The sequence below is a fragment of the Urtica dioica genome, chromosome 7 (assembly GCF_054948205.1).
Source record: "Urtica dioica subsp. dioica isolate 48M chromosome 7, U.dioica_male_clone48M_v1_H2, whole genome shotgun sequence".
Taxonomy (NCBI): domain Eukaryota; kingdom Viridiplantae; phylum Streptophyta; class Magnoliopsida; order Rosales; family Urticaceae; genus Urtica; species Urtica dioica.
In genome coordinates this window covers 45,238,278-45,262,094 of record NC_142762.1, presented here as the reverse complement: position 1 = coordinate 45,262,094, position 23,817 = coordinate 45,238,278, and the positions used below count along the sequence as shown (strand labels likewise).

General features: G+C 32.7%; 2 protein-coding genes across 2 annotated transcripts; both read right to left on the bottom strand.

Annotated features, from left to right (window-relative positions):
• Positions 1 to 1,990: 1,990 nt before the first annotated feature.
• On the bottom strand, positions 1,991 to 3,858 carry HSFB4 (heat shock transcription factor B4). Its single transcript, XM_089620553.1, has 2 exons — positions 3,330 to 3,858; positions 1,991 to 3,246 (listed from the first exon to the last, which is right to left on the bottom strand). Exons 1-2 carry the CDS (start codon positions 3,576 to 3,578, stop codon positions 2,419 to 2,421), a joined length of 1,077 nt encoding a protein of 358 aa, XP_089476679.1. The 5' UTR covers positions 3,579 to 3,858; the 3' UTR covers positions 1,991 to 2,418.
• A 15,576-nt stretch (positions 3,859 to 19,434) lies between these two features.
• SBP1 (S-ribonuclease binding protein 1) lies at positions 19,435 to 22,353 on the bottom strand. The gene is made up of 4 exons (XM_089621104.1): positions 22,200 to 22,353; positions 21,975 to 22,075; positions 21,363 to 21,679; positions 19,435 to 20,197 (listed from the first exon to the last, which is right to left on the bottom strand). The coding sequence occupies exons 1-4, from the start codon at positions 22,268 to 22,270 to the stop codon at positions 19,700 to 19,702; spliced, it is 987 nt and encodes a 328-aa protein (XP_089477230.1). The 5' UTR covers positions 22,271 to 22,353; the 3' UTR covers positions 19,435 to 19,699.
• Positions 22,354 to 23,817: the final 1,464 nt, after the last annotated feature.

The window sequence follows — 23,817 nt, the reverse complement described above, 5'->3', positions numbered from 1 at the left end:
AAAATGTTTCTTTATAAAAAAAAATCCTTAACCTTTTATAAAGAACTTTTTAATTTAATGTTTTTGTATATAGAATAGAAAATAAAAAATTATTTCATTAAGGGTATTTTGGGGAGTTCAATTTTTTTTTTTTTTTTGTAAAAAATAAACGAAAATGGTGATATTTGTAAGAGAGATATATGCCAATTATATTAAACTGAAGTAATATATCTAATATTTATGAAAATTGAAGGTATAAATCGTGCATGGATACTGTTGATATTTTCGGTTTAGAAAATTCCAACTCTATTTATGAAGATTTATATTTCCCATAAGTATTGCAATGATTGAATACGACACAGATTTGAAACCATTTTCTATTATTATATAATAGGAAATGTCAATCAAGCGAATTTAGAAGACTTAAACGAAGCAAACACTAGTCTTTTTAAACCCGATGCCCTTTATTTTCTTTTTTTCTTTTTCCTTTTTATGCTCTCAAGAAGGCCATTTTCGGGGTCCGATAACAAAGCATCTTTTACCGGGTGATCCGTATCCACTTTAAAGCCCATACATGATTATACACTTTTATTTAGCTTAGCTATCTATTGGACTTTGAATTTACTTTGCTTAAACAAACTATACTACACGTGCAAATTCAAGTCACGTGCGACAAGACGACCCAAAAGGGACAAAAGCGTAAAGATAGATAGCCACTTAGACGTGGCCACGGTTTCCAAACTAGGGTTAGGGTTCTATTATATTTTATTGGGTGTGTGAGATAGAAATCATTGCACGACAAATATATATTCTAATCTCAAACCCAATAATATACCTCGCTTTGTTTCTTCACACAGAGTAGACTTGAAATATATCTTTCTTACTCACTTTCATTTTCTGTGTTCACAGAGTTTGCCCGTTTTATTAGACCTTTAGACTAGAGTATTAAAAGAATTGCATAAATAATGTTACAAGCAACAAAAAAAAAAGAGTTAAGAAAAAGAAACAAAGTTTTCCTCAAAAAAAGATAAAAAGAAAAAGAAACAAAGTGGGAAAATGTATAGTCAAACTTTATGTTGAACTTCACTTGTTAGGGGAATAAGACATAGAAAAAAGTGTATAATCCCGAAAGACTAAAAAAAAAAGAGTAGTGCTTTTTCTGGACAAAGATGGCAATATATTCGTATATCCATCAGATAAGAAGGTTATTTTTATATCTTTTTTTAAGGTGTAATAAGATACGAAGGAAATATAATAATACATAGGGGAGAATAAGAGATTCACATAGGGGGTTGAAGAGATTGATCAGGTTCTTAAAGTAGGAAAAAGCACAGGTTTTTATCTGGTCTTTGGTGTATAGTAGAAGAAGTATAGAAGCCTTGATAGAAACATTTCAAGAACCACGTTTTCTTATTTTTTCCTCTTATATTTCGCTTTCATTTCGAAATACCCACAAGGCCACCACAACTACTCTTTACTTCCTTTTCTTTATAAATATATTCGTGCCGTGCGTGACAGACATTTCACATACACGAGAAATGGAGATTATAAATTTGATGAAAAGCTTATAATGACCTTCTTTTTCAATAATTATCTGGCAATACGATAATAATAATAATAATAATAATTAGGCTGCTAATACATATGTGATTTTGAGGACGAATGGTCATTTTGGTGTCAGCGTTTTATTTTCTTCTCGTCATCGAGTTTCGAAGTTATAAGAGACGAAGCATTCCTGACTCATATTTGTACGTATTAGCCATTAATGAAACGTTATAGAGAAAGCCCTAGAGTAAAGTGTCTAAGAAAAAACAGCCTGTAAAACCCTGGGTTTCATTTTTGATATTTTCTTCCTTTATTTTTGTTTACACGTTTAAAAAGAACACTCCAAAACCAATAGCACTCTCGTTTCTCTCTATTATGCATTAATTAAACTGAAACTTAACAGAGAAGATGTACACATATCAGGAAACTGTGGAGCAGAATAATAGAAAGATAAGCGAAAATAAGAGATCCGATGATGATAGAGAGCATTAAATTGCACTACGCAAAGAAACTGGGAAAAGAAAAACAATGGATGTGTTGGCCATTTTAACTTACATTAATAATTTGTGATCTTCACTCTAATCAAAACCCACCTGCATTAATGGCGGTATATAGAGAGAGAAAGAGAGGAACAAAAACATCTTAACCCGGCACTAAAAAGCTAGCTAATAATTAATAATATATTTACACTGATGATGATCGAATATCACAAAACCCCATGAACCACACGCACACAAAAACAAAAACACTCACAAAACACGTACTACTACTACTAACCCATATTCGTGTTATCATTAAAGCTTAGGATCAACCAACTAGAAACTAAAATATAAGAAAAGAGAAAAGCTGTGATAATAATAATAATCTTAAATTTATTAATAAATAAAAAAAAGACTAACACGTTGAAGGAGGCATGAGATTGAGACCTAGATCGTCCTTCTCCAGAACAAACCGAGCCTTGGTTGTTTGATCAACGTTATTGTTTGCATTAAAAGAAGCGTATTGATCAGGGTGTAATCTCTTCTTCGAATATTGAAGCGGAACGCCAAACAGCTTCGTTTTACACCCCATGCTATTATTATTACTCACCGGCTCTTCCACTATCGTCGCCGGAGAGTGGTTATTACCGAACTGCTTAGGGTTTACACTGTTCGCGTTACAGTACCCGAGAAACTGGCTCGCCGGCTTCGGATGGTGATGATGATTAGCAACAGAAGAAGCGTTTCCGAGAAGAAAGCTCGAGGAAGTACTCGTAGCCTGGTACGAAACATTACTCGGAGCCACAGGCTTAACGTGGTTCTGAACAAAGTAGATAATATCGTTGTAAAGCTTCCTCATGTGAGCTAGCTCCGACATGAGCATGGAGTTGCTGCGGCGGAGCCTCTCGTTGTCCTCGGAAAGCGCCGTCACGGAGCTCGCCGTCGTCGTCATTCCGTTCATCGGCGACGGAGGAGAGTCGCAGGAGGACCAATTGGCCGGGTTTTCGTCGGAGTCGGAGGGAGATACGCTGAGCCGGCCCGCGGAGGAGTGGAACGGGAAGAAACTCACCGGAGAAGAAGAGTTTATTCCGATCTGGTGGTGCATCGGGTGGTGGTGATGGTGGTGGTGCGGATTCGGCTGAGCCGTCTTCCGGCGGTGAATCTCGCACAGCAAATGCTTCTCTCCTTTCTTGAAGAACTCGTTCGCGAATTCCCACCGGTCCGGCACAATCTTTCTGAAACCCTAATTCCCCAAATTCGAACACACAGAGTCAGAACCAGAGACTAAAATCAACCTATTTATACACATATAGATACAATGCTCACGTAGGTGTTGAGCTGGCGGACGAAGCTGGAGAAGTTGTTGTGCTTGAAGTAGTTCGGAAGGAGGTCTCTGGCGAACTCCGGCGGCCTCCAGACGACGAACGTTGACTCGTCCTCTCCCCAAGAAACGATGTGGTCGGTCGCCACGTCATCAACGAGCTGGTACGTCTTCGTCAGAAACGGTGCCGGAACCGCCTTGTGCGACTCCAGAGAGAGCAGTATTCCCTCGCAGTTCTCCAACATTACCGCCATTTACGAGCTACGATCAGATCTGGTTTTCTCTTTGTTTCTCTCTCTCTCTCTGAAACTTCGGTGGATAAAAGAGTGCTAGTGACTAATACTGACTCATGAGACTTAGTTTTTGTATGTGTGATGATGGACAGTAATGCGGTTATTTTTAGGAGAGAAATGGATTTTACTTTAGTTTAATGAGGAATTAATTAAGAATTTAGACTTACACTCTCCTCGGTTATGTAGTGAGAGATGAGAGGGAATATGTGTCTGTCTGTCTAGGACTGTGAAATAAGGGCCTTTCAAGACAAACCCGTGACACACTCTACACACACACACACACACACAAACATACTATTCTCTCTTTTTTTTTTTTATTATTATTTTTTTGCTTTGAATAATTTCTCTCTCCTGGCATTAGATCCCGCGCACACCCACTTAAAAATCAGGTTCTTCTTCGTCTTTCTAAGAATTTACCATTCCACCCCCTTCTTCTTTTCCCTTCTTTCTTTATTTTTTTTTACCTCTTTATGCAATCCCGTTAGTAACATGGTCAAAATCTTCATTACTATTGTTGCCATAAACAGGTTATGGTTTTTCCTTTCCATTATTCCTATTTTAGGCGTTCAAATCTGTAGAATTTCTTCTCATTGTACAGGAATAGGTTTCTACTTTCCAAAACGGTATGTTGGCATTAAATACGCGTAGCCTGGGGTAATAAAGCCCAGAGTTTTAAGCACTGTTACTGCTTTTTGGTATACGGTAAAATTGCTTTTACACAAAATATTCCCTCGCGAAATAGTTTTAGGATATCTGCCAAAATTCAAAATGCCATTATGAAGAGTTACGTTTACACTAATCATGCACAATTTGTCCGTTCAAAATAAAGTAGGACTATCACTTGGTAATTTAGCACTAAATAGATGGTTGCTATCTCATTATTAATATACAGCTTATATATATATATAATATGATTATCTCACGTCGATATAAGCAAGTTAAACACAAAAGTTTGTTTGGTTATGCTTTTGCATATTAAAGAAAGAAAATAAATTTTGCGGCTATATATCTTGCATGCATGGTGGTAGAAGAAACTAGATGCATGAAGGGTATTTCTGTCACGGAATAAAGAACATATAGTTTTAAAAAGGAAACAGCAAGTATTGTAAGGAAAAAAAAAAAAAAAAACAAAAACAAAAACAAAGTGTGGTAGTAAGGTAATAACTAATAATAAGGGTAGCTTGGTTTCACGTCAAACGAGTGTCCTCTTTTTTCAATTTGTAGTTTAGCCGTTGTTGTTTAATGGTGGCAATATAACAACCAAAGAAGGGTCTATAAAAAATTTCGAATCCCCATCATTTTTTACTATACTATCTATCCCTATATAGAATCTCTCTATCTATAGCTGATATATTATAAGGTAAAGGATACATCGAACTACGTGATGGGATTTAAAGCCTGTTTTCTTCGTGACGACATTATTTCTTTTCTTCTATTTGCTTCTCTATCTCTCCCTCTCACCACTTTTCTTGTTCTTCTCCTTCTTCTTCTTCTTCTTCTCTTCTATTACTTCTTTTTTCACACAACATTCCAAACTTCTATATCATACAACAACTTGACAATATGCTCTCTCTGTCCACTATCACCTTTACTAGCTAACTTACAATATCTCTCTCTTGAGCCTCAAACTTTGGCTCTACATCTATCGGCTCGGCTCACTTGCTGACGTGTCCAGGTGATTGAATTATTGGACCTAAAAGTTGCCATGAATAACTGAAAAGGGGAGGTGCTATGTATGTATACAAAATAAATTAATAAGTTCCACAGCTTTCTCTTTTTCCATCTTTGTAATGGCCCAATAAATATTCTTCTTTTTTACTCTCTTCCAAAGGTGGTGGTACACACAGGCATATACACGGATCCTTTTTATTTTTTCTCCCTGAGAATGTGAGATAATTAAAGGACTAATTATCATTATTTGAGTCTCAAACAACAAACTACGAGGAGAGAAAAATAATTAAGATGATCAGATTCAGAGAGAGAGAGAGAGAGAGAGAGAGAGAGAGAGAGAAGGGTTACATAATTATCCGCCGCTTAACTGTTGGATCAGTGTCCGTAAAAGCATACAGACTATATATATAATTATTATAATATGTAGTTTATCATAAAGTGTGATTAAATATTAATGCGATAGTACCTCAAAGGAAGATTGTAATAATAAGGGAAGTGAGTGGACTGGATCTGTAAAAGTATATAAAAATAAAAAATAAAAAAATAAAGGATCAAAGATTTCATGGTGTGTGAATTGTAATTAGCGCAATAGTGACAGTCACCGAGTGTTGTTGTGGAGGTAGTACCACATGTACTGTAGATATAGTGTAGGGACACAAATACCCATTTTTGGGCCCCACAATGGGAAACAAATTGGAAAAATGATGGTAAATTATTTCATTACAGATATTAACTGATCATTATTGGAAAAACAAAGTTAGGGCTGTCCCCAGTTCCCCCCACGCCTTGTATAATTTCTTACTTTTTTAACATGTTACCCATTTGAGGTTAATAGTGATTTCATTAATTCTTCCTCTATTTTTGGCTAATAGAAAGCCAAAAAGTTTCAATCTTTGTCCCTAATTACGCGGGAGAGAGAGAATCATTACCAAACGGCTGTTTTTATTTTCTTTTTCAAGGTTGAGTTTTTCTTCTAGTTGAAGGACTGTGCTTTGATAATCTTTATTGTTTATCTTTTGGTTCATTGTTTGTCTTGGTACAGAAATGTTAAAAATTTAATACTCTTTTTAGTCAGATTGGGTTTTCAAAATACCAAATATATATGGAGTGTCAGCTTCATCGACTCCAGGAATTGAATTCAAATAAAAACAAATGCAAACCATATACTTATTTTGTATTATTATCTCTAAAACTAAACAAGTGATATGCCATTTTTCTATTTTTCTATTTTTTATTTTTAAATAATTTGTAGATGAGCCTTTTGTAGCTTTTTATTTTTTTCTTCTTCTTCTTCTTCTTCTCCTTCTTTTAATTCCATGTTCACACACAGTGTTTCTCTTTCTCTCTGTGCAAATTTTCTGCACTGTTTCAGCGGCTGACATTTGACAGTAGTCCTTTTAATTTTGATGGTTTCTGAATTCTGATAGAGTATGCTATTCTCGTGATTCTTGTTTTGTTTTTTGTTTTTCCATTGACAACATGTTTTCACTTATAACATTTCCTATTCCCTTATTCATGTTACATGCACATTTCTGGGAACATTTCCCTTGTACCTTTCACCCAACCCCCTAAGCACCTCTCTTTAATGTTACTTCTTTCTACGTTAATTTGTTCCTATTTTATCCACTAGCAATAATAAACAAATAAATAAATAAAAGAGAGAAATAAAGGTGACAGTGAAAATATCATGATATCTTTTATGACGTCAATTATGCAGGTTTAATTTTAAATTAAAATATGGTAGGATTTAAATATACGTACCATTGTGTTTGGACCTCACATAGATCAGAGTTCATGAAATTGTCGTGTTTTGCATTTAAGTATAACAAAGAGCCATGAACAAAATTATTAATTTTTAGGCTTATTTGAATCTACGGTCCCTGCTTTTTACCCATTTTGGAAAAGTGATCCTTATATATTTTTTTTCTTGGCACAAGTAGCTTCTGAATTTTAACTTTAATGCATTTGTGACTCTCTTTTTTAACCTCTTTTTTTTGGGTCAATTTTAGACAAAACCCCAAGTGCATGACATATGTGACAAAAAGCAAATAATATGATCACCATTTAAGGATCAATCTGCCATCAAAACATTTAAGTTCAAGGATCAAACTGAAAATAAGTCCGTTTCAAAATGATTAAAAAGAATAAATGCAAATAATAAGAAAACTCATACGTATATTAATGAACGTACAAATTTGAAATGACAGGAGGTGATAGTTAGTTGATCATCACCTAGATAGAAGAAATCTATTATTATGTAATAATCCATAGTGAGATATAGAGAGAATATACAGTTAAGTACCTATATATACTATATATCTTCATATTGATATTGATGTCTAACAATATCAAATCTATATTATTTAGTATACAGAATATAGTAGCCTATAATTGCTATAAGTATATAGGGTAGAATGTAAGGATACATTCATTCTCACAGGGATAGCTAGAGAACTTATGTTATTATGTAGCACTAATTTCAAATTTCTCTTCTCTCTTTTTTTTTATGCTTGAATAGTATAAGACACAAAATACATATGAGAGAGAGAGAGAGAGAGAGAGAGAGAGAGAGAGAGAGAGAGAGATCAAATAATATAAATGGGTCCACAAACGAGTATGGAAATCTAGAAAAACAAAGGCTGGTTTCTTTCACAAGTTGTCAGCAACTGAGACAGATCCTACCGAGCCCACCACCATCACTACGAAAATCACCCCAAAAACACACACAAATACATTTATATATATATGTGTGTGTGTGTATATATATATATATATATATATAGAGAGAGAGAGAGAGAGAGAGAGAGAGAGAGAGAAGAAGCACCTTCAAGTTGAACACGTTGAAGAGCCAAGAAGATTCTATTCTAATTTCTAAAACGCAGTGAAAGTGAAACCAACCCCACCTCCTCTCACATGACCACCGCCGATACCTTCCAAGCCCAATTATTAATTTATTCTTATTATTATTTTACTACCCCAACTATCCCCTTCTTTCTCTTGATAACCCCATTCCCTAATTATATAATACATATTTCTCTCTGTGGTTTATGGGAATTTCAAGGAGAGACAACTTAAAACACAGAGCGAATACGGATAAAATATAAATAATCTCTGATCCTAATATCGGGTTTTACAAATTATTATTATATACACTATTTCGAATGCAAACATACTATCATATTCGGAAATGAACACACTAGTACCATCTTTCTCTCTCTCTCTAAAGTAAAAGAATCAAAACCTGTATTCTATACGACAAGCTACAAGGTTCTTTCTTCTGTCTCTTTTAAGCACTCTCTTTTGTCCGTTTCACTAAATTTCTCTTGCACGGAGAAACCAACACATTTAATATTATTATTTGTTAATCTCAAAATCTATTTTTCTTTTAAGAGAAGGTAGGAAGAACATGCCATGAAAATGATCTAGCCTATAGCTATCTATTTAATTCTTAAAAATAAAAATAAAGAATAATAAAAATTATGGTCAAAGAAGTTTCAAACTGTGGAGAGTAAAGACAGAATTAAACAAATCAAGGGTCACGAGGGGTGAGGATATGCCACGAGTAAGTGATGATATTCGCTGATGGCACATTATTATTTATCAGTAAATAATATATATATATATATATATATATATATATATGGTTTTTATTTCCTGATACAATTAACTAATAATGGAAGTATATTAGTATATATTAGAAGAAATACCAGTTTGTCTTTCTGGTGCATCAATGTGTCAAGCTTTTGTCCAGTGTGTATTACATTGTCATATTTAGCCCTTCTCTTCTCTTCTCATCTCTCTAAGTACACATCACATATTATTTTTTCTCTCATCACATGCATGTTCCCACTTGCTGCTCTGAATGATTCAGTGATATCTCAAAAATTTACATATAAGACATAACCAAATAAATGGGGAATTGTGTTGCATTATCTTGGGGCATCATTTATGTTCCTGCAACTAATTAATTATGTATTCCTATAACGTCTTTTGAATCAATAGAAGAGTAAAGTTTTTGACCGTACGTTGTGATTGATATGCTCCTAGAGTTTTCTTTTTTAAATGGATAAGTATGTGTAGCTTCATATTGCATTAAAATAAATTCTTCCGGAACTATCCATGAAGAAATTTGTTAAAATATGTTTATATGGAATAAAAAAATGAGTATTTTTTTATTTTGTATAGAAATATTTTTTGAAGTAAATAATTTCTAAAATATAAAGAAGATACAGTTAGAATATAAAATATGGTCGTACAAATAAATTCGATATATAAAATAAAATAATAAATAATAGGAGGCTTAATAATATATCTCAAGATATCACGTATTATTTCGAAATTTATCCTTGAATCTGATAAAATTTTCCTTATATATTTTTAGTGGAGGAAAAACAAAATGCACATCTTAAATTTTTCACATAATTAATTTTTTAAAAACTTTGATGTGTTTCCACACGCACTCTAAACAAAATTCGCTTACCGATATCAAAGATCAACTGTTTGAGAATCTAATCAAGCATCGAAGTCTTGATTCAAAGGGTTTGAAAATTCCACCAAAAATATCAGAGCAAATCGATATTTAAAATAGCAAATCAGTAAACGGAAAAGGTTAAAAATGACCTGACAAGATATGTTGAATTTAAATATAGAGTTCTGTGAAATGTGAATCATAAATTCATTAATATTTGTTACTATTGGGCAAGTGAGCTGAATATGCATAATTTTGGGTTTGTGGAATGAAGTGAAAATTTATTTTCATCGCACATAAAATTTCATGTTTAACTGGAATGTATCATTCATTCCAATGTTGATCGAAATTTTATTGGCGGAAATTTTCAATTTTATGTATTAAAAAAAATAATCAAATCTTATAAATACTATAAATTATATATTAAATTTATATATTATAATTTAAAACTGTATATGAAGAAGAAGAAAAAAAAGTGGCGAAAATTGTAATTATAGGCTCTAGATAATTGACTATATATGCATATATATAACCTTCTTTCTGAGTAAATACAATATGGGTGTGTGTGAACTTTAACTTTATGTTCTATAAAATTTGATGGACGCTATGAAGTCCGTGCGTGTTAACCAAAATTTCGAAGGTTTATCAAATTGCGGTTTTTTGCAATATATATTATCTAAAAAGTCGGAATTAAAAAGATCATAAATTCTAATTATTTTAGAAGATCGTAGAAAGAAGACAAACACTACGTTGCAAGGCAAATTTGACACAGAATCAAATGTCACTAAAAAGTGATGAAGATATAAGCTTATGTCTTCGTCTAAACTCTTCTTCTTCTTCATAGTTTAATATATAAATTTAACGATGATGGATATAGATAATAAAACAACTAACGAAGAATGCTTATTTTTATTTCAATTTCTGTCAAGTTTTTCTAAAAGCATGTTACTACTTTACGTGGAATACCTTATTATATTCTGTCACACGTCATGCAATTAATTAGATTAGTAATCAATCCGTATATGTTATAAATTTTGGACAGTTTTTTTTGTATTTTAACCATATTTAATTCGTTCTCCTTCCCAGATATAGCTACCAATATAACCTGAGTGTCCTGAAGTAAAAAAAATATAAAAAATAAATTATTATAACTGAGGACGTTTACATTGGAAAGTAAAACCAGCATATATATTAAATATATATATTTATATAATGTGTTATTTTCCCTATTTATATATATTTATATAATGTGTTATATTCCCGAAAAAATATGACCATTAAGAGATATCTTATTTTGATAAATATGAAACTTAGGTGTAAAGGGTCCTTTTTCTAGTTTAATTTCAAATTTCAATTTTTCTGGTCTTTGATAATTATATTATTAAATTGTAAAGGGATGAATAATTACAAATATTTGTTTTAAAAATAAAAGTAACTCATGGACCCATACGTGGGGGAGAAAAAGAGAGTGGAGAAAGATATGCTCTTCTAGCATATGACTATAATTACATAATGAAGAATCCATTAAGGAAATATACATTGAAAAACGGGGATTTTGTATCCATGCAAAAGTCAAATTTTCCGTGAAAAAAAAGACGCTTAAAAAGCAATATGTGAGAATAATCTTTCTCCAATCTAAGCCCGAAAGTCTTTTCTCCTTAATTATAATAAAGGTAATTGTAGACTTGCATGGCGTGTTGTTTCGTAATTATCAACAAATTAAAAGTATATTTTGGGTCACTTTAGAATTACATTAAAAGGAGAGAACAACAAGAGATGTCTTTCCCTCCACTAATGTCTTTACCCTCTTCCTTTCTCTCTCTCTCTTTTTTTTTCTTTTCTAATTCCCTTTTTCTTTCTTTGCTAAAGACATCAAATCAATCTATACGTTATAAAGATGCTTCCATGAGAACGTAAGATTGATAACTTTATCGAATATACGTAAAAGTATATACACTTAGAATTGATAGTATATTCGAAAACGTCTAAACCCTTCTATTTTCTAGCCATATATTTTTGTAATAATAAAAAATCAAATTAAGGGGGTTTCAAATATGATCTAGCCAATTGATGTGATGCTGGGCCTAACAACTCCACTAATAACATACTTTTGATCAATGTAATGATCAGTCCATGGCCAACATTACATGTCTTTTCTTGATGACAAAAAAAATTAAAATAAAGAAGAAGATGGGTCCGAAATTAAGTTTATAGTACAAAACATGAACACCCTATGTATGACCTAAACATGATTAACCAAAAAAAGCACTACCCACCAAATGTCAAAAAGAAGGCCAAAGAAGAAGGAATGGTAGTTTGGTATATTTGGTTAGATTAAGAGAAGATATATAGGGGAACATAAAGGCTGTTGGATCACATGCACATCACATTCCTTTTCTTCTTCTCTTCTCTTCTTTTTATACTGTGGCTCATGAACGTTAAAAGAAAAGGCGTTTTAGAATATTTTGACATATATAAAAAAGAGAATATTTTTTTATGAAAAAAAAAAGAGAAAGAAAGAAAGAAAGCAAGAAATGAAAGTGATCAAAGAAGCTCAAAGGGTCCCACATTCCAAGGTGAGATTAGTTGCTTGGTATTTAACTTCCTCAATCCAAGGGATTCAGTGGTGATGATCAAGCTCGTAGTGGGACCCACCTCTTATCCTCGCCATCATTTCCTGCATGTATTACCAAGACCCACCTCTCACGTCCATTACTTACCAAAGCAATTAAAGTGTGCTTAAAAGTGGAAATTTTCTTCTTCTTTATTTCTGATGACAGCCAATAATTCGTCTCTCTCTGCCGTAAATCCGTATTCATTGGCTTCATCGAAATTCCGGGAGAAAAATCTATATGCTTTGCCCTCCAAATATCCGAGATAGTGCTTCGCTTCATTATTATGTGTTTATCAGAAAATCATTTGCCTTGCTCCGTTGATTCGGACTCGGACCTAAAAACAATATTCGTTGGTATATTTGATGCTTTTTTTTTTCCTTCATATTTCCACTCTCTATAATCATAGAAATATTATTGCCACCCAATTATCCACTACTAGGAAAAACCATCTTTTTGGCTTCTCAATCATGTCAAGCATAAAGTTCGTATAAGTGATCAATCGGTTCCGATGCATATGATTCAAGCAGCGCTTAAAAACGATGTATACTTCTGGTCCACCAAACTAGCTTTGAGCATACTTCAATCTTTCCCAATCTGTGCTACGTTTCGATTTTAACGCTCACTTAAGTTAGAAATAAAATCTGTTTAATTTCCATTGATTTTGCATGGATACATTACTTGGTTTGTTAATGATTTTCGAACAAATGTAATTGGTAAGTGTGTAGCTCATTAAACAAGCTAAAAATATAGTCATGATAATTTTAATCATTTATATAATTTCAGGGCAATCATAATATTGAATAATTATATCTGTACATATAATTATATTTACATAATAATTATAATTATGTACAAATCATTCATTAATCTTATGGACAGTGTAAAAAATATTTGGACATAACATTGACTATATATTTTGTTAGAAACTTAAAACACGGCATATTTTGCTAATCAAAATGGTTATATATCGTATAATTTTTTTCAAAAAGATAATATTGACTGGGGAAGAGGGAGAACGTGTGTAATCTTTTAGGGGTAAAATGCATTATAGAGTTTTTTAATAAAGAAAATAGATAAGAATTTTAGAAATTAAAAAAATGTCTAATTTCTTTTTCTTTTAAAATTTTGTATGCAGTTGAATTCTTATCAACCACTATTAATATAACATATACCATGTGGAGAAGCAAGTCTACATTTGATTAATTTTGCAATCTAGTCATTTACGAAAATAAACAAGTTAACACAGACTATCATATTTTTATGGTTGCCACGTTGTCAAAGTAACTGAACAAAAAACACAATGATTAAATTTTATCAATAACAATAAATAAAATAAAAAACCAATTCATATCCCACATTTTTCAAAATTAATCAGTTTTTTAATCTCTCTCTCTCATATTGTTCTTCAAATCATCCTACTAACAAAAATAATTAGATTTTTGTAGCATTTTTAATATGTTTCGGAAGGTTTATAGTGGTTAGACTGGGTAAATCATGAATACTTCATTGACATAAAAATAGACCATGATGGTTATTTTGTAGCTCATCACAAATACTTGTTAGTTTTAGTAAATAACAACTACTATGCATGAAAACAAAATTTTATACAAATTATGTATATCATATTAACAAAAATAAGTTGTCGACGAATTAGATTCAACCAGCAAAAAGGTAGAATTCTACACTAGACAAGAACATGAAGAAGTTAGAAAAAAAATGTAAAGGTATGCCAAATTTTCAAAATTTATGGACTGTTGGTTGCAAAGAAAAATAAATTAGGTCACCGTTCATAAAGTTTTCAAGAACCGTGGATTCAAATACAGCAAATAAATTCAACAAATAATAGACAAGGACATGTAGTAGATAATTAAATTTAAAACATGAGTATTGTCTGTCTGATTTCTATACAAGAGCCTGGACCACCACAAGCCAAACACTGTTGCTAAAAGTGGAACCAACCAACATTTTATAGGACGCATAATTTTCATTTCTTTGTGCTTCTTTATATTATGGATCACATATATATATATATATATATATATGTCTATATGTATATATATGTATATATGTCTATGTCCGACTACACATATACAGAGCCTCTTCTTGCGTCCTTCCAATAAGACTAATATGTATACGTACAAATCTGTGAGACAACTGTCTTCCAGTCTATCATCTGTGTGGTACATCATTTGTAAGGTTTTTATTTGATATTGGTTTATCTTTTCTTTTCAGGTCCTGTCCGGAGACAAAAAATAATAAAACAAAAAAGGACGGATTTGAAGAAGAAGAAAATATATATACGGAGTCAATAAATCAGGCCGGTAAATTTTGCTGCATTGAAGGAAGCAAGTTGAAAAATTAATATATTACTTGAGCGAGTTGTAAATTAATTTATTTTACCTTTAAATGAATGGATTGCTTATTCTAAAGATGAATAAGAGAAATAATAAATGAAGCGTCACGGAATAAATGCTTCAAAGTAGTACTAAAATATTAATGATGAAGAACAAGTATGATTTTTTTCACCCACCTCTAATTACCCTCTGTGTGTGTGAGGTATAGTCCTTTCCTTGTGTATGACATTGCCTAGCAAACGGAAAGTACACATTTTTTGTTTCAAATGTTTATTTCACAACCGAATGCGTTTTAATCGCCTAACTAACATAAGCATAAGCTACATATGATTATGTTGAACATTATCAAAATAGAGTTTTTTACTAGCAATATTTCTAAAATAATCTTTATTTTGATTCCTTTTTAAAATAATATTTTTTTAAGCGTACAATTATTTGAGATAATTTTTCATATAAGTAAAAATGTACGTAATGATCATGAAAAAAACTAAATAGAGCAGAAAATAGTAAACAATTTTTATTTTTCAAATGTAAACATCAACAAAAATTATTGGAACTTGAAAAACACTATTTTCCCAATAAAAAGTTAGACACTTTATTCTTACGATTAATTCAAAACTAATTAAATTCATGCGATTTCCAAGATTATGAGTAATTTACTCGCTTATTATTACCACGTATGTTTTTCCTCTATTTGCTTTAGTTCCAAGGGTATGCTAATACATTTCAAAATATATTTACGCCATAAAATTATAATTAAAGTGTCCTAAAGAATAAAAAAAATCAAAATCAGATCATTGTCTATCAGTGAGGCAAGTAAAAAGCTTTAAACAATATGGAGCTCGTTATTACAGACAGACAGCACTTATTGACCTACCACAAAAATGTGATCAAAATTGGCTCAGTGTTAGAGAAAAGAAAAATTAGTTGGAGGCACACATATACTTTCACTACTGTAAAAGCTCTGGCTAAATTAAAGGTTCTTTCAGGGAAAAAAAAAGAAGTAGAGAGATACAAAGTGGAAGGAACCATAGAAGAGCTGGGCCAGAGACCCCACAATGGAAAGAAGAAGGAAAACAAATATAAAGTAGAAAAAAAAAATACAGCTTTATAGGGAATAAGGAGGAGAAGTTGGGTGATTGAACTCAAGTAAAGCTTCTCTCTCTTCTTCAGTCATTTTCCCTTTCAATTAATTTCATATGATACTATATTGTATAACTATGTCTTAAACTCAAACATTATCCTAAAATCAACCGAGTATATACTAATAGACTAGTAGTACGTGCATGTGCATGTAAATGACATGTATATTAAGACTTGCTACTCGAAAAAAAAAAAAAAAAAATTAAAGGGTGTAAAAAAGGGGGTAAACCGTAGACGGACTAATTTGGTCTAGAATGGTTTTTTTTGGTAATCTGGTCTGGTATCTTATGTTTAAACCGATCTTAGACACTCCAATCCGATTTCAAATATAAAATCCAGGTTCTATTATGTTTAAGCCAAAATAAGTTTCAAAAACACAGTATCACATACAATTTCAACCTAATATGACAGGGACGGTCAAAAAATAATACGGTCTAGCTAGTTTAACTTATTTTCTTATATAGTCTATTCCGATCTTAATTTCTTCATATTATTTCGATATAATACAATTCGGAAACACTTTAGGGACGAATTGGACGCCGGTACACCCCTTAAAAAAATTGGTATTACCTAGATGTTTCATAAAATTCCTTTCAACGATATTATTCATTTGAGAAAAAAAAAATGGAGAGGTATGAGTATGATAGGACCTATAAGCTGGATCTGTATTTTGGGATGGTGGAAGTGGAGGTGGAGATAATGGCAATGATAATATCTAATTGGAATTCAAATATAGATATTGTAATGGTTTCAACAATCATGGACCAAGCATATTCATTTGCTTCTTTGTCATCACTTTCCAAGGCATGATTAGGTTAGAAAAGTTCTTCAATCTTCTCCATGCATTGGGCCTCAAATCAAGATAAACAAAAAACGTTATTCTCTCATAACCTCATATAATTCCCTCTACTTTTGTGTCCAACACACCTCTAAATACTTATCATAACTTGCTTCCCAAGGCTTTCTAAGTTCAAGAAAGTAAGATAGCTCATAATGGTAATTTGATATGGAAAAGTTGGAGATGATGAATTATAATTAATTTTGCTATTTATTTTTTCCTTCGAGGGCTACGTTTTGCTTGCTTGATATCTTTGAGATCATGTCCGTAGCTCTCTTTTCCTATGTAAATGTTGTGGCTATAGTTGAATGGCTCGGTGGAGATGAAGGGTAGTGATCTATTTACCGGAAAAAAAAAATTATATAGATAAAAAATATAAAGTTCATTATAATAATATTGTCTTTTCAGAAAATGGCTATAGCATTATTACATTGCAATTATGTTAGAGCGTATCTTTGTGACCTCTCTTCCATGAGATCTAGGTGCTATGATTATTTATGTATGCTCATAATACTTTAAGAGCCTACCCACTGTAGAACTGGATATAGTTATTACTTAAATACGATAAATTATCTTTATATTATCACTTTTTACTAGATACAATAATTTTTTTTTTAAAAAAACCTTCACTGACTAATTACTGAAACACCTTAATGTCGGTATGCGCGTAAATATCTATGCCCATCAAATTTATAAACATCTGGCATGTAAATATTTCAAAGAAAAAAATGTACCTTTAATGAAAAATAATAACAAAAAAGTGATTTTTTTTAAAGAAAATTTAAAATATATGAAATAACTTTTTTTATATTAATTATAATTTACATTTCCACCTCAATATTCATCGGAAAGAAGTCTAAATAGGCCCAATAATTATAGAATTGAATCTCAGAACGAGTCTTTACAAAAATAAAAAAATATGTATTTGATAAACAAAATGCATTTTCGGCCCCTTTTTTTATATAATTATCACGCATATTCACATAAAAAAAAAATTCTCTTAAAATATATATTTGAAAAATTTATACATTTGTATCTTTTACCCTAAAACTCTCATACACAGGTGCAATTTCCTATACTCTAGAGTCTAGGGAAAAGGATTCGTAAGAGAGTTCTAATCCTTACACCAAGAATGAGAAATCCATGCAGTAAAGCCAGATGTGATGGTTTATAAGAGCAACTCTAATCCACGCCAAAATCAAATTTGGCATGGGATAGAACATATTTGGTTTAAATTTGCTCCAATGTACACCAAATTCTACTTAAATTTAATGTAGATAAATAGTTACACACATAATTTGGTGTGGGACTATAGATCTACATCAAATTTGGTGTACCACAATTTTTATTTGCAAATTCAGCCCCTCAAAAATTAATTTATTATTTTGACCCTAATTTAAATAGTTCATATATAAAAAATACACATCATCAATCAAAAAAAGAGAGTAAATAAGATAACATTAATAAAATACATTACATTAATTAAGCACAATACATACCAAATAAAATACCCACCAATTATACTAATAATATTACAAACACAATCTCAATAAATAAATTTTAAAAAAAAACTTGCTACACGCGCGGCATAATAGAAAAAAAAAACAAAAAAAACATGTGCATATTCAAATAAAAACACAAATTATTTGAACAAAACTATCACGTGTGTGTTTTTTAGGGTGATTTTTTTTTTAATATTAATTTTGTAAAAACACTGTAGTTACACCAAATTTGGTGTAAAAGCTACACCAGTTTGTTGTTATGGATTGGAGATGATCTAAATAATTGCACCTGGACTGGACATGAACATGAGTATTTTAATGACAAAAAACAAGACTGTATATTTTGTTCAATGACTTTTCCAAATCTTTTTTCCTAGTTAGGAAGTACATGCGAAAGATGCAATTTTACGCATAACAAATAATCAGTTGATAAAATATTACGCATTTACATAGAATTTTACACCCACGGAAGAAAAAAGGAAAAAAAAAAAAAAAATCTCACAAAAATGGCAACTCACTTACCCATTTTTAAACGTGCAAATTTCCTAGGTTGCCTCATTCTTAAAAACAATTTATAATAGTACCATATATGCCATTCTTAATTTTGAGAGTAACCAATTTTATGCAGATTATATTCTTACTATAATTCTTCATTTTTGCCTTAAATTTTTTTGACTCGCTAGACAGCAGAGGAAATATATACATTCGCGAAATTAAAACGGAGTTTAGATTTTATGTAGTAGGTATTAAGTATATTCTTTTTTTTTTTAATAATATTAAGTATATTCTTATGAGCATTTATTTCAAAGAGAGAAATTTAGAGAATTATAAATCAAGATGAAATTTCCCCTTTCTAATCCAACTTCTGTTGGGCTAGAACTCCAACTGGGAAACCGCCAAGATCTCATATCCATCATCTAAAGGGATATTCGGCAAGATACCAAGGGTCCATAGTTGAAATTTATATTTAAGTTTTTTTTTTTGGAAAATAATTGTGTGTATATGTGATTATGTGTGGGTGAGAGGGGTTTTTTATTTATTTAATTAAAATGTTAAATAGTTGTAGGTAGAATTGAGATTTTGAAAATTTATCAGAGTCAACGAAGAGAAAGTCAACAAAACAATATTTGTGACCAGATTCTATAATCCTAACTATGATTTGTACAGAAAAGTAATGTAAGACCAGATTTGACTAGGAACCCACCAATCTTAAAACTCCAAAAACGTAACCAAACGTATCAGAACTTGTTTATATGCAGATGCAATTGGATCTGTCACCGGACAATTTGTTCATTGCATCGACTTCGAAATATATGCAAAGCCATGACTTTCGATAAGAGCACAAAGTAGACCTTGGAATAGAATTAGCAAAGGACAAGACAAGTTCACACAGAAGAAGAAGAAGAAGAAGCTATACAGAGAGACAAGACGTTCAGTAAGAAAGGTTCATAATTAAAAGTTAGTAGTTTGGTTTTTAATAGTACTAAAAAATCACATATAGACCTCCAAGCCAATGAACTTGGAGGAATGGCACATGGGACAAAAGCTGAGCTTGGCCTCGCAGCGTTTGCAGAGGCACAAGTGCTTACAGGGCAAGAGAAGCATGGTGACCTGGTTGAGCCCGCAGGCTTTACAGGTCATGGTGTCGTTGGTGGCGGGGCCGAGGAAGTCGAAGCAAGAGGCGGTGTCGTCGACCTCGCTGCTGTCGCCGCAGCCTTCTCTGTTGCTGGCGGCGGCGTAGACGTGGTGGAGGTTGGAGTTGAGGGCCGAGATCATGGTCTCGTTGTACTTGGCTCTCTGCTGCCACGCCGCCGCCTCCGCGCTCACCTGCCTCATCCGCTCCTCCAGCTCCGTGTTCCTCTTGTTCATCCTCTCCACCTCCTCTTCCTTCTCCCGCAGCTTCTCCATCACTCTCTCCTCCATTGCCGACATCATTTCCACCTCGCTCGCCTCCACTTTTTCCAATATGTTTTGCCGCATTCTCTCGCCCTGTAATATAAGATTGAACAAAAGATATGCATCATCAAAGTCCCTTTTTTTTATTATTATTATAACCACAGTGTCCGGGCCACGAGTCCCTGACGTTATCAACCTGGAGACTACCCTGTTTGGGCCTTTTTTTATGGGTCCAGTAGATATTTAGCCAACCTTTAATAAATATTCGGTAAATAGCCAATCTTTATATAATCAGTTGTAAATAATAGTTTAAATAGTTGTAACCGTAATAAAGGTTGGCTATTTACCAGATATTTATCAAAGGTTAACTAAATAGCAGTCTAATAGTGTAAATATGGATAGTTTGTTAATTAATTGTTTTTTTATAACCACAGTGTCCAGGTTAGACCCGATTAAAATCCACGAGGCCCTGACGTTATCAGCCTGGAGACTACCCTGTTAGGTCCCTTTTTTATGGGTCCAGTGGATATATAACCATATTTACATGTAAGGTTTGCTATTTAACCAACTTTTAATAAAAATTTGGTAAATAGTCAATCTTTGTGTAATCAATTGTAAATAGTTGAAAATAATAGTATAAATAATTGTAACCGTACTAAAAGTTGGCTATTTAACAAATATTTACCAAAGGTTGGCTAAATAGCAATCTAAAAGTGTAAATATGGCTAGTTTGCTAATTATTTGTTTTTTTATAACCACAGTGTCCGGTTTAGAGCCGATTAAAATCCACGAGCCCCTGACATTATCAACCGGAGACTACCCCAGTGAACCACAAGAATCGCCCTTACCACTAGACCAAACCCTTGGGGTTGGTAAATCTATTCTTATCCCCGAGTTTTGAGTCTACTTGGGTCTCTGTCCTTACCACTAGACCAACTAGCTGGGTTTTGTTCGAAATCTTATATAAAAATCATAGAAGGCTAAATTTCCCAATTCAAAACTAATAAAAGTAAGTCTACTTCAACTTCGAAACACCAGTTCTAATGACACTAATTCCGTTATAATCGAATATCTTGTTCGGATATTTCTATTTAAATTGGTGAAATATCTCATAAACTGATTAATCGGAAGAATCGATCAAACCATCCCGTTTTCTTTGTCTAAGAATCCAGCTTGATGACAAGTAACCATGACACAAAGACTTAAGTTCGGGAACTTGACAAATGAGATCTGTGTTTGAGGATAAGAGTGAGCAAACCTGAATCTTGAGGAATCTATCCATCTCAGCCTCTTGTTGCTGCAACTCGCGGTCGACTTCGTCGGCGATGAGCGACAGCAACGACGAGTCTCCAGTCGAGGCGATCCGTGTATTGTCAAGCGAGAGTCCCAACCCAGTCGAGACCGACCGCGGCCGCAAGAAATCAATGGACGATATCTGCGAGTTGTTCTCCATGAAATCTTGCTCCTTTAGTCTTTTCTTCTTACTCCCCAGCTCGTAATTCCACTGCAACTCAGCTCCAGTGTCGCTGCAATCTGTTGCCGCGGCCGGGCCCGGAGCAAATCCAACTACATGAACTAGAAAGAAGATGAAGAAAAATCACAGCTTGTTTGAGCAGATACGAATTGAAGAAACAGAAAAAAAGACTACTGCTTTGGATCGACTGAATTCGTATGTAATCACAAGTCAGCTCAATTTAGCCCTAAAATTAATCTGCAAAACCCTAGATTTTCGTTTTCCCCCTTTTTCGTTGAGACATGGTAGCTAAACTAATCATACGAAAAAAAATCGATTCTTTACCGCGTTTTTCTACGAGCGATTGCTCATCGAACCAGCGAAACTAAAATTCAGAAGAAAATGAAAGAAAATTACAGGGCGGCACATAAGGAGGATGCTGGGACTGATCTAGTACGTTCGTCGGTTCATAGTAATTGACTGGCGGTGATACCTGACCGTCGATCGAGTAAAAATTTCTGGAATAAAATCATATTAAAAAAAAAAAAAAAACAAGACGCATTGCAAGGGCTAGTCAGCAGAGATTAATCACTTGATTTCACTTTCTAAGTTTCAATTTTTGGGGGGTTCAGTTGAGATTACCTGAAAGATTTTGGCTGCTGTTGTTGCTGAGGCTGGTATTGTTGCTGGAAACGGTGTTCGTGAAAAGCCATGTCTGTGAGAGCCAAACTCGTCGTAGCTTATTTCTTTGTACTTCTCGTGTCAGGTTGTGAACGCGAAGAAAGAAGATGACCGGGACAACTATTTTTTTATTTTTATTAACTTTTGGGGCTATTCTCTAATTCTACCAAACTTTTATGGGCTTTCATAACCTTTTTAGGCCCATTATATTAAGCACCCATTCACTTAAAGGGTTCCTTTTTCATTGTAAATGTACTAAATAGCCAATTTAAACTTATGAATTTGCAAAATAGCAAAAGTTTGTAATGTGAAGCAAGTTGGTTTCTAAAAAAACTTTGAATCCAAGATTAATTTGTTTGAAAGTGATAAATTACTTATAATAATCGTCAAAAAATTTAATCCTGACTGTCAAACGCAAATTTGGCTATTTTGCTGAAAAATTGAAATTTGGCTATTTTGCTAATCAATAAGTTTCAAAGGGCTATTTTGTTAAATTTTTCCAAATAATATTAATTATATACCCATATATTTTCATGTCCCTTCTATATTTTTCCTATTCCTAACGTCATTTATATGCTATTCAACATTCTATCAAGGCATTGAGTTTGGCTTGACAAAATTAAAAATAGATGGTTTTCAATATTCACTTTAAATTTTGTGTTACCCATTCGAGTTTGAGAGTTGATCTATTCTCACAGTGAATCTTGCATTTCACTAATTGGATTCCAACTGCAAGCAAAAACATGCTCAATTTGATAGGCTTTAACTGCAAGCGAAAACATGCTCTAATCGAGTGTTCTTCTGCTCTTTGAGTCCATCTCTAGATTGGGTGTGTTTTCTTTTCTGTTCCTTAAATTATTTGTTATAATCAAAGACGATTCAACCTAGTCGAAATAGAAATTGGATCATCATCTTCATGATGTGACTGCTAGTAAATAAATGGCTCCCTATATTTTTTTTAAAAACATTGATAATATGGTTTTTTTTTAATAATACCATTGACAATACTTTTTTTTTTTATTAGAATCAATAATTTTATTGTTGCGATCTACATCTTTTTCAGTAATCTGAATGTGTGAGTGAGTTTAAGGACCCCAAAACGTTTGTATTTATAACCTCATCGTCATCAATGAGAAAGATCACAATCTTACTATTGTAGGTAATTGCTTAATTTTGGTCATTTATTTGAGCGCGATTTTGACCATTGATTAGTTAGTAAACTTAATATATGTGGATCATAATAATGAAGAAAATATTTCTTCATTAATACCATAAAAATATGTATTCTTATAGATAAATGAGAACGAAACATACTTATCATAAATGAAATTACTTGGAAATTTTAATAGTTGTGTCAAGCAATTAGTAGATAACATAACTATGTCAAATCATTCAAATATCATTTCTGCATGGTGGAACTAACCTCACCCAAAATACATGCACATCAAACCTTAAAGCCATATTGGCTAAACCATGTGTCGGTAAAATACACAATCGCATAACAAAAGGCAAAGAACAACATTAAATATGTGAAATAATGAAAACCCTTTGATGCCTCGCTACGTCACATGTTGAAGAC

Coding starts and splice junctions, on each gene's coding strand:
- HSFB4 (XM_089620553.1), bottom strand. CDS start 3,578: ATGGCGGTAATGTTGGAGAACTGCGAGGGAATACTGCTCTCTCTGGAG. Junction 3,247..3,329: donor TCCGCCAGCTCAACACCTAC/GTGAGCATTGTA, acceptor TTGGGGAATTAG/GGTTTCAGAAAGATTGTGCC.
- SBP1 (XM_089621104.1), bottom strand. CDS start 22,270: ATGGCTTTTCACGAACACCGTTTCCAGCAACAATACCAGCCTCAGCAA. Junction 22,076..22,199: donor CAGCAGCCAAAATCTTTCAG/GTAATCTCAACT, acceptor ATTTTATTCCAG/AAATTTTTACTCGATCGACG. Junction 21,680..21,974: donor TCCTCCTTATGTGCCGCCCT/GTAATTTTCTTT, acceptor TCTTCTTTCTAG/TTCATGTAGTTGGATTTGCT.